Raw genomic sequence first — 11,860 nt, forward strand, 5'->3', positions numbered from 1 at the left:
GCAGTGCTCGCGGCGGCGGCGACGGCGGCGGGAGGTTCGGTTGTCGCCCGTTGGCCGCGCGGCGCCGCGCTCGGCGGCCGCCATTGCAGGTCAGGCCGCGGGCGGGGTGCGCGGGAGGCCGCGGGGAACGAGGGCTGAGCCGGGGATGGGGGCGAGGGTGCGAGGGAGCGGGAAGCTAGGGAGCTGGGGCCGGGTGGGGCGCTCGGCTCGAGGAGAAGAATGGCGAGCCGAGGGGCGGGGAGCGGCGGGAGGGGGAGGGGCGGCCGGGAAGGGGGAGGGAGCGAGGAGAGCCGCGCAGAGGTGGGGGCGAACCCAGAGGGCCCCCCGGGGTGGGAGGGCCAGGAATTGTGGGGGGAAGGGAGCGGTGTATAGACGGAAGGCGGAGGGAAAGAAGGGAGCGAGTGGGGCGGAGCGAGAGAAGGGCGGAAAGGGTGGCCGAGCGCGGGCGGAGGACGGAGAAGGGGGCGGCGCGGGCCGGAACCTCGAGGTACGTGCGGGAAGGGGCTTTTCCCCGGGTGGGGAGGGAGTCCCGCATGAGAGGCTTGCGGGAGCGGGGTAGAACTGGAACCCGGGAAGTAGCGGGAATATCAGAAAGGGGACTTGGTGGGAGGGTTGGGGGTGTAGGACTGTGAGGTTTGTTCGAGGGGACATTTTAAGTCGCGGGGGGAAGCTGCTGGGAGAGATCATTGGGAGGATGGTTAGAAGGAAGAGTGATCCAGGTTCTTTTGTGGGCGGAGTGAGAGACTAAACAGTGGGGTGGGGTCGGGTCCTGGAGGCGCTAAGTACTTCAGATTGAAGAGGAAACAGGGAACGATTTGGAGAATGGGGGTGGTAGAAGAACAACGTTTAAAGAGTAATTTTTGGGAGGAGGGTGGACGGTTTGAGGGGTGTGGAGGAATGCAGTTTAAAGAATAGTTTCCTTGGGAGGTAGGAGGAAGGGTTAAATAGGTTGGTAGGAGGTCCCAGCGAAAGTCTGGGGGTGAATTGGAAGGGGGGTTGGGGAAGAGAGGGGAAGCGGATTGAGAAGTCCCAGAAAGTGGGCGGGTCTAGACATAGGAAGTGTTTTGTAGCTCCCACTGAAGGGATGGGAGGGGGTCGGAGGAAAGGGTGGAGAAGATGGGATTCGGTGGGAGGAGAATCCAGGATAGTGTGAGACCTCCAGCAGGGCTAGAAAAGAGGGGCTTTGGGGAAGACGGGGTCATAGCAATAAGAGGAGGAAGGGCTGAGATGGGGCTGCAGAGTAGCAGAAGATGGAGAAAACTGGAGTAACTCAGATCGACTGAAGTCATCTTTTCCACCCATTGTCTACAAATACCAGTAATTGATTCCCCCCATCATGGGAATCCTAAAATGTGATGGGAAAGTACCACGTGTATGCATAGTATCCACACATGTTTTTGAACACACTCTTCACTAATGAAAAGTTTGGAAGCATTCATTTCCACCTACCCTCCATAGCCCCTTTTTGGAGGGGAGCACGCTTCTCATTTGGAAACAGAATTTTAGTGTTTAATGACATAAGCCTGTCAGGAGACAAGATTTTCCTTTTGAAACCTAGACCATCCCCTTCAGTCACAAACCACAATAACACTGCTAATAAAAATAATCTGATTCATTTGTATATGAAAACTTCCTAAATTGTTCATTTGATGGAAAGGCACATAGAAGAATAGTTATCTTCAGAGAAAAGAGAAAAAACCTTTCAGAACTTAATCCTTGAAGCAGTTTGGTGAACCTTGACTGTCATGTTTGAATTTTTCTTCCATTTATGTAAACTTGGTTTTACTCTGATAACCTGCTGCTTTTGTAGGAAAGTTTAGTCCACTATACACATGAAAATAATTATATAGTATAGCATTTAGACATTCTGTTGAACATATACTAAGAAAATGCCACATTCCCTGCTGGTAATAAGTCGTTTGACCCTAAAGGCTTACCATGTTTTAGGCACTGTGCTGAGGACTTTCCGTTCATAACCTCATTAAGTTTTCACAACAGCCCTCTGGGATAGGTTCTTTCTTATACCCAGTTTATTGGTGAGGAAACTGAAACTTAGAAGGTTAGATTGTTAATCCCATGTCACACTTAGGATAAGTGACAGAATCCAGGTCTGATGACTTGAGTTCTCCCTGCATTCCTAAACAACCGTCCCTGGGACTGAATAAAAGCTCAGTAAATGCTAGGTGTTGGTCTTGCAATTTGAAAACCTTTTGTGTCACGTATTTAATTTTTTTAAATAAAAAATGAATTTTTATATTAAGAATTGTAAAGTTAAAGCCTTTATTTCCTATCTTAAAAAAATACAAGAAGAAAGGTTGTAATGAAAATTTATAAAGTACTGCTTAGCTCTAGTAAAATTTAATTATTTTTAGTCACCATTGAGTCCCCTTGTTTGGGTAAAAGCTGTATATGTTCTCTCTAATTGGATCCATACCACACTTCTGCCACATTGTATTTTGGAGGCAGTTACGATTATGAGGATCATTGCTCATTCATTCTGTTGTCTGTAAGACATTAGTAATCTGAACAATTTAACATTTAACAGTTTAGAAAATAAACTATAAGAGACTTAATTTTGTTGAAGATTAAAATGAATCCGTGACAAAGAATGTCCTCTGTTCTTTTGGCTTATTTTGCCTTATACTTAGTTTTCAATCTTGGAGGTGACATTGAGTAGATCCCTAAATTTCATCAATTGAATATGATAAAAAGGCTTGTTTTTGACTGCCTACCCCAGAGATGTAATAGGTACTTGGCTGGTAGTTGTGTAGGTTACTGATCTCTGTAAAACAATCAGAAGTTATACAGAAGTACTGTATTTGAGGATTTGTGGGAGAGGACTGCTGGAGAGGCCATATTGTGGAGGGGTTAAGTTCACATCCCACTTACTAGCTCTGTGACGAGTTACTTAACCTTTAGTTTCTCTAAGCACGTTTCCTCATCTGTAAAATGGGAATAAGAGTGCTTACGTCATTAAGGTTGTTCTCAAGATGAAACCAGAAAATCAGATAAGTCTCCACAGAAATTTAGCTATGGGAGAAATGAAGCTTTTTGTATTATAATGCTCTGCCTGGATTTTTCTTCTTAAATTGTGTTTGTACTCTGATTTTTTTTCCAGGTTTTAGTAATAACTTTAATAGTAACTAAACTCAAAGTAGAGGTAGAAGTCAAAGACAGTTAAATAAGGTATGTCCCAGATTGATACAGTTCCACTTAAATCTTTGAATTTTGAGTGGGGCTTCATTGTGGCTCTGGATTGGTTTTGAAATGCTGATTCTTTTGCTGTGCTGTAGTTTGTTCAGGGGTCTTAAAGTTATTAGACCACTGTCCTGAGAAGCAGTAGTGTGTTGACTTTACCTGGGACCCCCAGACTGTCTTCATGTCTTAGGATGATCTGGGGCAAGAAATTTCCACAAATTTTGAAGCCCCAGAAAAGACCTTTTATTTCTTTTAAATAGGAAAATATTGAGAGTTAATTAGAATATTTAAAGTACTTTAGAAGAAGTTTCCTTTAGAAAGCTAAACTTGAGGGGTGCCTGGGTGGCTCAGTCATTAAAGCATCAGGTCATGGTTCCAGGATCCTGGACTGGATCAAGCCCTCATTGGGCTGCCTGCTCCGAGGGAAGCCTGCTTCTCCCTCTCCCTCTCCCTGCCGCTCCCCTGGCTTGTGTTCCCTCTCCCTGCTTGTGTTCCCTTTCTCGCTGTGTCTCTCTCTGTCAAATAAATTCTTAAAAAAAAAAAAATGAGTTAGGAATATAAAATTATATTGTTTAGTGATGTGAAGGCCTGGAAAAATTAAGCAGGAAAAAATTTCCTCCTTTTTTGAGATATGGGGGTGGGAGGAGCTGAAATAATTCATTTCAGGGGAAAGAGGTTCCCCCCCCACCACTTGGCCATCACTCCAGGCCCACACTAGTTGTGGCCTATGAGACTCCCCTCTGAAGTACAGTGAATTAAACATCTTTCAAAAAGTGACATTGCAGAAATTTTTCCTTGGCTCTACAGTTAAACATACTGTCAACTTAGAATTATTATTCTTAACCAAAGGCAAGTAAGTTGGTCCTCACCAAATCTCCAGTGACTCCTTTTTAGTTTCATGATTTGATAGAGTGTATTTTTCAGGCTGTGTCTTCAAAGGTTTTTAATAAATCTGCAATTTCTGTACAAGCAGTATCTTAGAATAAGTATGTAGAAATTGTTCTACTTTAATGTTGGAATTAGTTGAGACTGAAGACTTAGGATTTGATTTTTTTTTTTTTTTAAATGAAGATTGTATTTGACAGAGCGAGACACAGCGAGAGAGGGAACACAAGCAGGGGGAGTGGGAAAGGGAGAAGCAGGCTTCCCGTTGAGCAGGGAGCCCGGTGCGAGGCTCTATCCCAGGACCCTGGGATCATGACCCGAGCCAAAGGCAGACGCTTAACTGACTGACCCACCCAGGGGCCCCTAGAATTTTTTTTGTTATACAGAAAATATTTTATCATAATGTTATATTTGTTATTACTAATAGGATTTGATTTGTATTATACTACTTCACCTCTTCGTTTTCTTACCACCTGCCTACTGTCAAGAGTATAGGGACAGATTGGGCTGCGTGTTATCAGATTCTTTAGTCAGCTCCACATTAAGTGAAATACACATTCCCTGTCATCTCCCGTCAGGTGTGTCCTCAGTGAAGTACCCAGGTATACCTACTTACTCTGGCCCTGAGAATTCAAGTTGCCTAGGGTAGTTATCTCAAGGAGCAAGAAAAGGAATAATAAAATTCAGGCGATAGCCTATTTTAAGGCACTAAAGTAGATTTTTGAAGATTTATTTGAGAGCACTCATTCATGAGTGGGAGGGGCAGAGGAAGAGAGAGAATCTCAAGTAGACTCCACACTGAGCACGGAGCCAACATGGGGCTCAGTCTCACAACCCTGAGATCATGACCTGAGCTGGCCATTTAACTGCAACACCCAGGCACCCCTAAAGCAGATTTTTAAAATTTGCTAAAGGAATGCCTTCTCTTCCGTTTCTCCCATGTACATAAATGTAGCCAGGCCAGTCCACAGGTTCCTATGAGTGGGTCTGAACTTCATTAGTGTTCACATCTGCAGCATCCCAGTAGGACTAGCACTACTTTTAACCAGCATGACTACGGACAGCAGCAGAATGGTGAAGCTGTAGGCCCCAGAATTTGTATTTTCAGGAGCATTGCTAGATGTTTGCCAGTATGGAGAGATCTACTGAGGCAGGGCCTCCTATATAAGTGGGTAAAGCTCTTCTGACCCAGCTATCAGGCATCTGTTTTCCTTTGCCCACTTGGGCCACTGTTGTGAATTCCTGTTCTAAAAGGAAACTGTTCAGGAAATGTGGAATGCACTGAAAATATTTCTGCATCCCCCTAAAACAGTCCCATACGTACTCCTCTCAGATGTGTTTCCAGAGGCCTTAGAGATTGATTTCCTTCCCTGCCGTGGTCTTCCAGAACTTGTTTATCTGTATGAACACTTAATTGTTTCTCAGAAACTACCTATGTATTATTATAGCCATCAAGAAACATATAGTGCATTATCAGTCATCAAAAGCTTAGTTATAAGAACCCTTTAATCTATATGCATTTATTAACCTTTAGAAACTTTCCAACTTCAGTTTCTAGTTATTGAGGTTTTTTTTTTTTTAAAGATTTTATTTATTTATAAGACAGAGACACAGTGAGAGAGAGAACACAAGCAGGGGAAGTGGGAGAGGGAGAAGCCCGCTTCCCGCCAAACAGGGAGCCTGATGCAGGTCTCAGTCCCAGGACCTGGAGATCATGACCTGAGCCGAAGGCAGACGCTTAACGACTGAGCCACCCAGGCGCCCCTCTTGAGGTTTTTTTGATTCATGGGTGAAATACACCTATCACTCTCTAAATTATAGTCAAAATTACAGTGTGGGAATACCGATTTGCTTTTTCCATTTTCTAAAAAAATAACTGTCTTTAAAGCACTTTTGCATATATGTGGTCTTCACAGTAGTGTGATGAGTCTGATAATCTAGGTGTTAGCCCCATGGTCATTAAGTGACTTGTGTATGATGACACAGTGAAAAGTTCTACACTTACAGGCTGGAACCTGACTTTAAGTCTTCCAGTTTTAAATTGTAATCCTTTCTTCAAGAAACCTTAGAAGAATTTTAAAGGTGCTTTTGGTTGTTCAGTTGACGGTGGTGTAGGGCCTCCTTAGCCTGTCAGAAGACCTTTGCCCTTGAGCCTCGTGTATTTGTTCTCAAGCAGCACCACAGCTGGTGCTGCTGCAGAAGGTCTGACTTACAGATGCCTTCTGGACCCCCTGTTGCCCTTCTGACCGTGTCTGCAGTGCCTGCCTGATGCTTTGATGTCTTTCATTCTCACTAGTACTTGGTTTTCTCCTTTGGGAACGTATTGATTTTGAGTATAGATAAAGACAGGTGGCCTGGGTTCTAAAGCGTGTACAGAATCTGATTCATAGTAAAAATTCAGTAAGTATTAGCTACTGTTTATATTTGAATTTGAAGACCAGTGAATTGACTGACCTCATGTTCCCAAAGTATGTTTGGTGCTCAAGAATAGAGAAGTTCTGCCATCCTATAAGGCTCTTGGCAATATACTTTTCCCTGGAGATCCAAAATGAAGGTTAATGTATCAGTGAAGAAACCTGTTTAACTTTTTAATCCAATGTTTACTAAGCTTGAGCACAATTACACCTATTAACATACAGTGTACTACAGTTGGTAAACACTGGACTAATAACTTTCCACTGAGTTCCATCGATTTATTGGAAAGACTTAAACAGAACGTGTAGTTTAGATCCCCCAACCCCTCAGTCCCCCGTGAATCTATCTTTCCTAGAAAGACAAGTGAAGCCAGTTGTCTCGCAAAAAATACTCACTTTAACCCATTCTTTTAGAGTACTGCAAACTTGCCACCAGGTGGTACTGTTGCATAAAATGAAAGTGTCATAAAATAAGATTGAGTGTCAGGGTATACCTCAAAGATGGTCAACGCATATAATGAGAATCATGTTAGATACCATGTAGCATTCACCGAAGTTGCCTGAAGGACTTTTTCGTTTCTTGGCTTTTGTTAAAGGAGGTCCTTTGAACCTTGAAATATAACCAGAGTGTTAGACTTGGGAAGTTCATATTTTATATCACCAAAGGGAAAAGTAAAATCTAAATGAATTATTTAGTTTTTTTAGAAATATGCAGAATAGGAAATAGAACATTCTTGAGAAAGGCAAGTTAGCATAGTGGTCAGCAGTGTGGGCTATAGTGTATGTTCTGGGTTCAAATTCTGGCTCGTTGACTAGTAAGTACATGACCTTATCTACTAACTTTCCATACCATTATTGACCATTGGTGATCTTAAGCAATGTTGAACATACAGTGTCAATTCAAAAATATTTACAGCTTATAGCATTGTTAGGGGAATGAAAGAAAATCTGTCTAAAGTACTTAGAAAAAGGCCTCACACACAGTACATGATAAATATTAGCTATCATTATTATTCTAAATTTTTTTTTCCTCTACAGCTTATTTTCAGTTGCTTTTTAAAGACGGAAAGCTCATGGTGCAAATTGTTATTTCCAGGTAAGTACATTTTGAGACTTTTTTGTTTAGCTTGAACGATTAGGGTTGTATACGTTTGAAATTTTCCTGGAAGAATCAGGGTCCTCAGGTGCATCTTGCACACATCCTTGCATTTCATCTGTAGTTCAGTGCCTAGCACTGCCTAATTTTCCAAGAACTTGTGCTCAACAGAGTTCCTTTGGGCCTTGAATGGTGGTGTAGGACACTATTCATCCTTCACCCCTCAAAAATATTGTAACCGCCAGCCCTTTGCTTGCAGTACTGGGGCTGGAGGCCTGGCAGAATGGGTGCTGATGGAGCTACAGGGGGAGATCGAGGCTCGCTACAGCACTGGATTAGCTGGAAACCTCCTGGGAGACCTACATTACACCACTGAGGTGAGGGGACTTTTCTTTCCCTGCCTAATGCCTCAGGAAAGCAAGCTACACCAAGGTGGTGCTCCCAGGACCCAGAGTGAGGACTGCCCTCAGGTTTGTTATTCGAGGTCTAGCTAATCTAAGCTATCTGCTTGTTCTCCCCCGACCCCTGCAGTAGCAGGGAAATTTAGCTTTGGGGAATCTGGAAAATCACAGTTCTGAAAAGTGGGAATTCTCTTACCTGGGGCTACAAAGAGTAAAAAGGGCACGAGGGTGGTTGTCTGGTGTGGCTCTTCAGCAGTAGTAGAGCCATACCAGGGACTGGAGGTGCCAGCATTGCTCGCCAGGAGCAGCTCTAGAAGGCACCTGAGTGTTATGACCTTGCCCTGAACCTCAGGCATTTCATTCTTGTTCTGCCGAAGGGAATCCCTGTGCTGATCGTGGGGCATCATATCCTGTATGGAAAAATCATCCATCTGGAGAAACCTTTTGCCGTTCTTGTCAAACACACTCCTGGGGAGCAGGACTGTGATGAACTTGGCTGCAAGACTGGCACCCGGTACCTGGTGACAGCACTCATCAAAAACAAGATCCTTTTCAAAACTCGCCCCAAGCCCATTATCACCAACGTCCCCAAGAAAGTATGAAAGAACCCCGGATTTTCCCTAGAGAGCGGCCAACTCCTTGGACTCGTGCTCAGTTGCCACCTCGAGGACGGCTCGACGGTTCCCTGGGACCACAGGGGGGTCCTGTTTTGAACACAGGCCACCCGCTAGGCATGAATTCTGATCCCTTCCTCATGGCATCCGGTTCTCTTGGTGGAAATCTGGCCCCATTTCCAAGGAACCCATCGCCTTTTCCAACTTCATCAGGCTCATTGGCTTCAAATCCAGCACCTTTCCCTGCTGGTGCTCGTGACCCAGGCATGGCTTCTTTTCCAAGAGGGATGAATCCCACTGGTGCAGGTGCAGTTTCTTTCCCAAGGCCCGGTGGCCTTTTGGGCCCAGGCCCAGGGCCATCTCTAAACCCTAGGGCAGGGGCTCTTCCAGGTCCAGGGCCTCTGTCTAACCCAAGGTTAGGGGGTCTCCCAGGGCCGGGTCCTATGTCCAACCCAAGGTCAGGTGGTCTCCTGGGAACGGGTCCCGACCCCAGAAGTGGCGGCCCTATGGGCCCTGGGCCTGGGCCCAACCTGAGAGCAGGTGTCCTGTTGACTCCTGGGAATGGTCCTCCTAATCCTAGGCCCGTTGGCCTGGGACCAGGACCAAGTCCCAATCTGAGGTCAGGCTTCGTTGGTACAAACCCTGCCCCGAGGTCGGGTATGTTTCCAGGCCCAGGCCTTGGGCCCAGCCCAAGAGCAGGTGGCCTGGGCCCAGGCCTTGGACCCAACCCAAGGGCAGGTGGCCTGGGCCCAGGCCCTAATGTGGACAACAGAGCGGGTGGCCTCCTGGGCACAGGATCTGGTCTTAACTTAAGAATGGCTGGACCTCAAGGCTTAGATCTTGCCCCCATTCTAAGAGCAGCAGGTCTTTTAGGAGCAAATTCAGCTGCTTTCTCACAGGCTTCTGGAAACATGGGCACAAGCCCATCCTCTATGGCAAGAGTACCTGGCCCCATAGGCCCAAACTCCGGTCCTGGCTCTCGGGGAATTGGCCTTCCAGGGCCAAATCCATCCATGTCCAGGGCTCCTGGCCCCATAGGTCCTAATTCAGCTCATTTTTCAAGGCCAGCTGGGCCCATGGGGGTAAATGCGAATCCCTTTCCAAGGGGGACAGGTTCAGGGGGCCTGAATCCAGCTGCCTTCTCTCAGTCCTCTGGCACATTGGCTTCAAATCCATCTACCTTCCAGAGGTCTGCTGGCCTCCAGGGCTCAAGTCCAGCAATTTTCCCAAGAACCTCTGGGCCACTAGGTCCCAACCCAGCTAACTTCCCAAGGGCCAGTGGCTTGCAGGGTCCAAGTCCCGCTGCCTTCCCAAGGTCTACTGGCCCATTAGGCCCTGGTCAGGTTACTTTCCCCCGGTCAGCTCCTGGGCCCCTGGGCTCTTCTCCAGCAGGCCCTGTGGGTATCAACCCAGCTCCTTTTGCAAGGCCATCTGGGACCCTGGGTCTAAACCCAGCTTCCTTTCCAAGGATGAATGGCCCTGTAAGCAAGACTTTGGTCCCGTTTCCTAGAGTGGGGAGCCTCCCTGGCACAAACCCAGCTGCTTTCCCCAGACCAGGGGGTCCAATGGCTGCAATGTACCCAAATGGAATGTTACCCCCTTAAACACCGTTTTCTCTCCAGGACCACTTTGGTTTTTAGGCACCATGGTTCTGGGCAGGCGCTGTGTTACAAGTAAGGGTAGATGCGGAGCTACAGTCTGAAGTACATAGCTGGGGCTCAAGTTCAGATGAGCCATCTTTTTCCTTTGCTTTCTTGACTGAAGGTGAAATGTTTTATGTGGGAGATGGATAACGGCAGGTGAGAATGATCCTGACCTTGAGAGAAAGGATCTCCAGCCCTCCAGGAGCCTGCTGTGCTTTTGTCCCACAGCTTTCTGCCCCTTGTTTCTTACTAGTTTCTTGAATTGTTCATGTGGACTTTTCCTCAGGGATACATTGGCCTGCAGGTCCCAATTCACATGTAGTCCCCTGCTCACCACTGGAGAATCCGCTCACTGCTCTCTAGAAATACTGCGTTGGTGAACAGACTGTGCTTCAGCAGCTCTGACCTGGGCAGCTTGGACCTGGTCGTCCTCTACTGCCATACCTTTCCCTGGGGGCTTGAACACAGAACAGGGAGGTGGGCAACCACTTCAAGACCCACCAAATACAATTTCTGCTTGATTGACTGGGCCTGCAGCTTCCTTCTCCTGGGACTTTGAGGAGGCCAGAGTCAAGGCTCCACTGCTCATCTAACTCCCTCTCCACTAGTACTCCTGATCAAAGAACCTCAAAATTTAAACTGATGTGGATGGGAATTGGGGTGGGGGGTGGGTGGGTGGGAGGGCTAAAGGGGAGATATCACTGTGCTTCGTTCAGCCTGATGTGAGAGGATGGTCGGTTTTTCTCCTGCTTGTATCTTTTCTTACCGTTTCTTTAATAAATGGGATGAGAGGGCTGCCGATGTCACTCCACTTCGTTACCTGTTCCCACAGGAAAGGAATTTTACCCACTGCTTTTCGTTGTTTCAGCTTGGCCACAATCCTACGTTATCTGCCAGGTAAAACGCGGTCACTCAAGCAGGAAGCAAGCGTTGACTTTTAACCTTAGCTAGGACTCATTCATCTGCCAGTGATTTCACCAGAGACCTTGCCCATCCTCAACAATAAAAAAAAAAGTTAAGCCACCAGAGGTTGTGCAGTTACCAATAAGGTGGGCCTGCTGTATGCCCCAGGTCCAGAGGCAGCTGTGACTACTTACCCTGTTTGAGTTCCACTGCCAACTATCTTGACAAAACTATTTCTACTCAAATACCTCTTTTGAAACTGGAATAAAACCAGTTTAAGTACAAGGAGGAAGTAGTTCAGAGATAACCAGCATTATGTGAGAATCTTTATTTTGACAAGTGTAGTATAAAATACTTGACCTGAAAAGTAAAAAAAAAAAAAAAAAAAGTAAAAATAAATATGTTTACAAATTACTGTAGAAAGAATACAAAAGGGTTTAAAATTCTCAATGAGGAAAACAACAAAATGTGTCCAGTTGTATAAAGGCTCTTCCCTTGCAAGAAACGGGGATAAAGCTGAAGACCCAGTTTGGTTTCGCTGCTGAAAAATGTACAAAATAACTTAGAAAAACCAGTCGAGGTCAAACGTTGTGAGCCCACTACTTGTACCTGCCTACTCTTGATTTGAGCTCGGTTGATGACCACAGTGCGAGGCAGAGCTGAATGTAGGACAACCAGGAGTTCTCCATCCAGGAGTCTATCCTAC

General features: G+C 45.9%; 2 protein-coding genes across 5 annotated transcripts; both read left to right on the forward strand.

Annotated features, from left to right (window-relative positions):
- Positions 1-3: 3 nt before the first annotated feature.
- DERPC (DERPC proline and glycine rich nuclear protein) lies at positions 4-11,046 on the forward strand. Of its 3 annotated transcripts, none has more exons than XM_035024898.1 (4): positions 4-89; positions 7,536-7,593; positions 7,853-7,970; positions 8,372-11,046. In XM_035024898.1, exon 4 carries the CDS (start codon positions 8,593-8,595, stop codon positions 10,210-10,212), a length of 1,620 nt encoding a protein of 539 aa, XP_034880789.1. In that variant the 5' UTR covers positions 4-89; positions 7,536-7,593; positions 7,853-7,970; positions 8,372-8,592; the 3' UTR covers positions 10,213-11,046. The 3 variants fall into 3 exon arrangements, with proteins under 3 accessions (XP_034880789.1, XP_034880790.1, XP_034880791.1); XM_035024899.1 differs by lacking the exon at positions 4-89 and adding an exon at positions 438-487 and having other exon boundaries at positions 8,372-10,815; XM_035024900.1 differs by lacking the exons at positions 4-89; positions 7,853-7,970 and adding an exon at positions 438-487 and having other exon boundaries at positions 8,372-10,815.
- Positions 10-11,046, forward strand: CHTF8 (chromosome transmission fidelity factor 8). Of its 2 annotated transcripts, none has more exons than XM_035024901.1 (4): positions 10-89; positions 7,536-7,593; positions 7,853-7,970; positions 8,372-11,046. In XM_035024901.1, the coding sequence occupies exons 2-4, from the start codon at positions 7,571-7,573 to the stop codon at positions 8,594-8,596; spliced, it is 366 nt and encodes a 121-aa protein (XP_034880792.1). In that variant the 5' UTR covers positions 10-89; positions 7,536-7,570; the 3' UTR covers positions 8,597-11,046. The 2 variants fall into 2 exon arrangements, with proteins under 2 accessions (XP_034880792.1, XP_034880793.1); XM_035024902.1 differs by lacking the exon at positions 10-89 and adding an exon at positions 438-487 and having other exon boundaries at positions 8,372-10,212.
- Positions 11,047-11,860: the final 814 nt, after the last annotated feature.

Source organism: Mirounga leonina, unplaced genomic scaffold (genome assembly GCF_011800145.1).
Source record: "Mirounga leonina isolate KUSES-001 unplaced genomic scaffold, KU_Mleo_1.0 Mir_180, whole genome shotgun sequence".
In the NCBI taxonomy this organism is placed as follows: Eukaryota; Metazoa; Chordata; class Mammalia; order Carnivora; family Phocidae; genus Mirounga; species Mirounga leonina.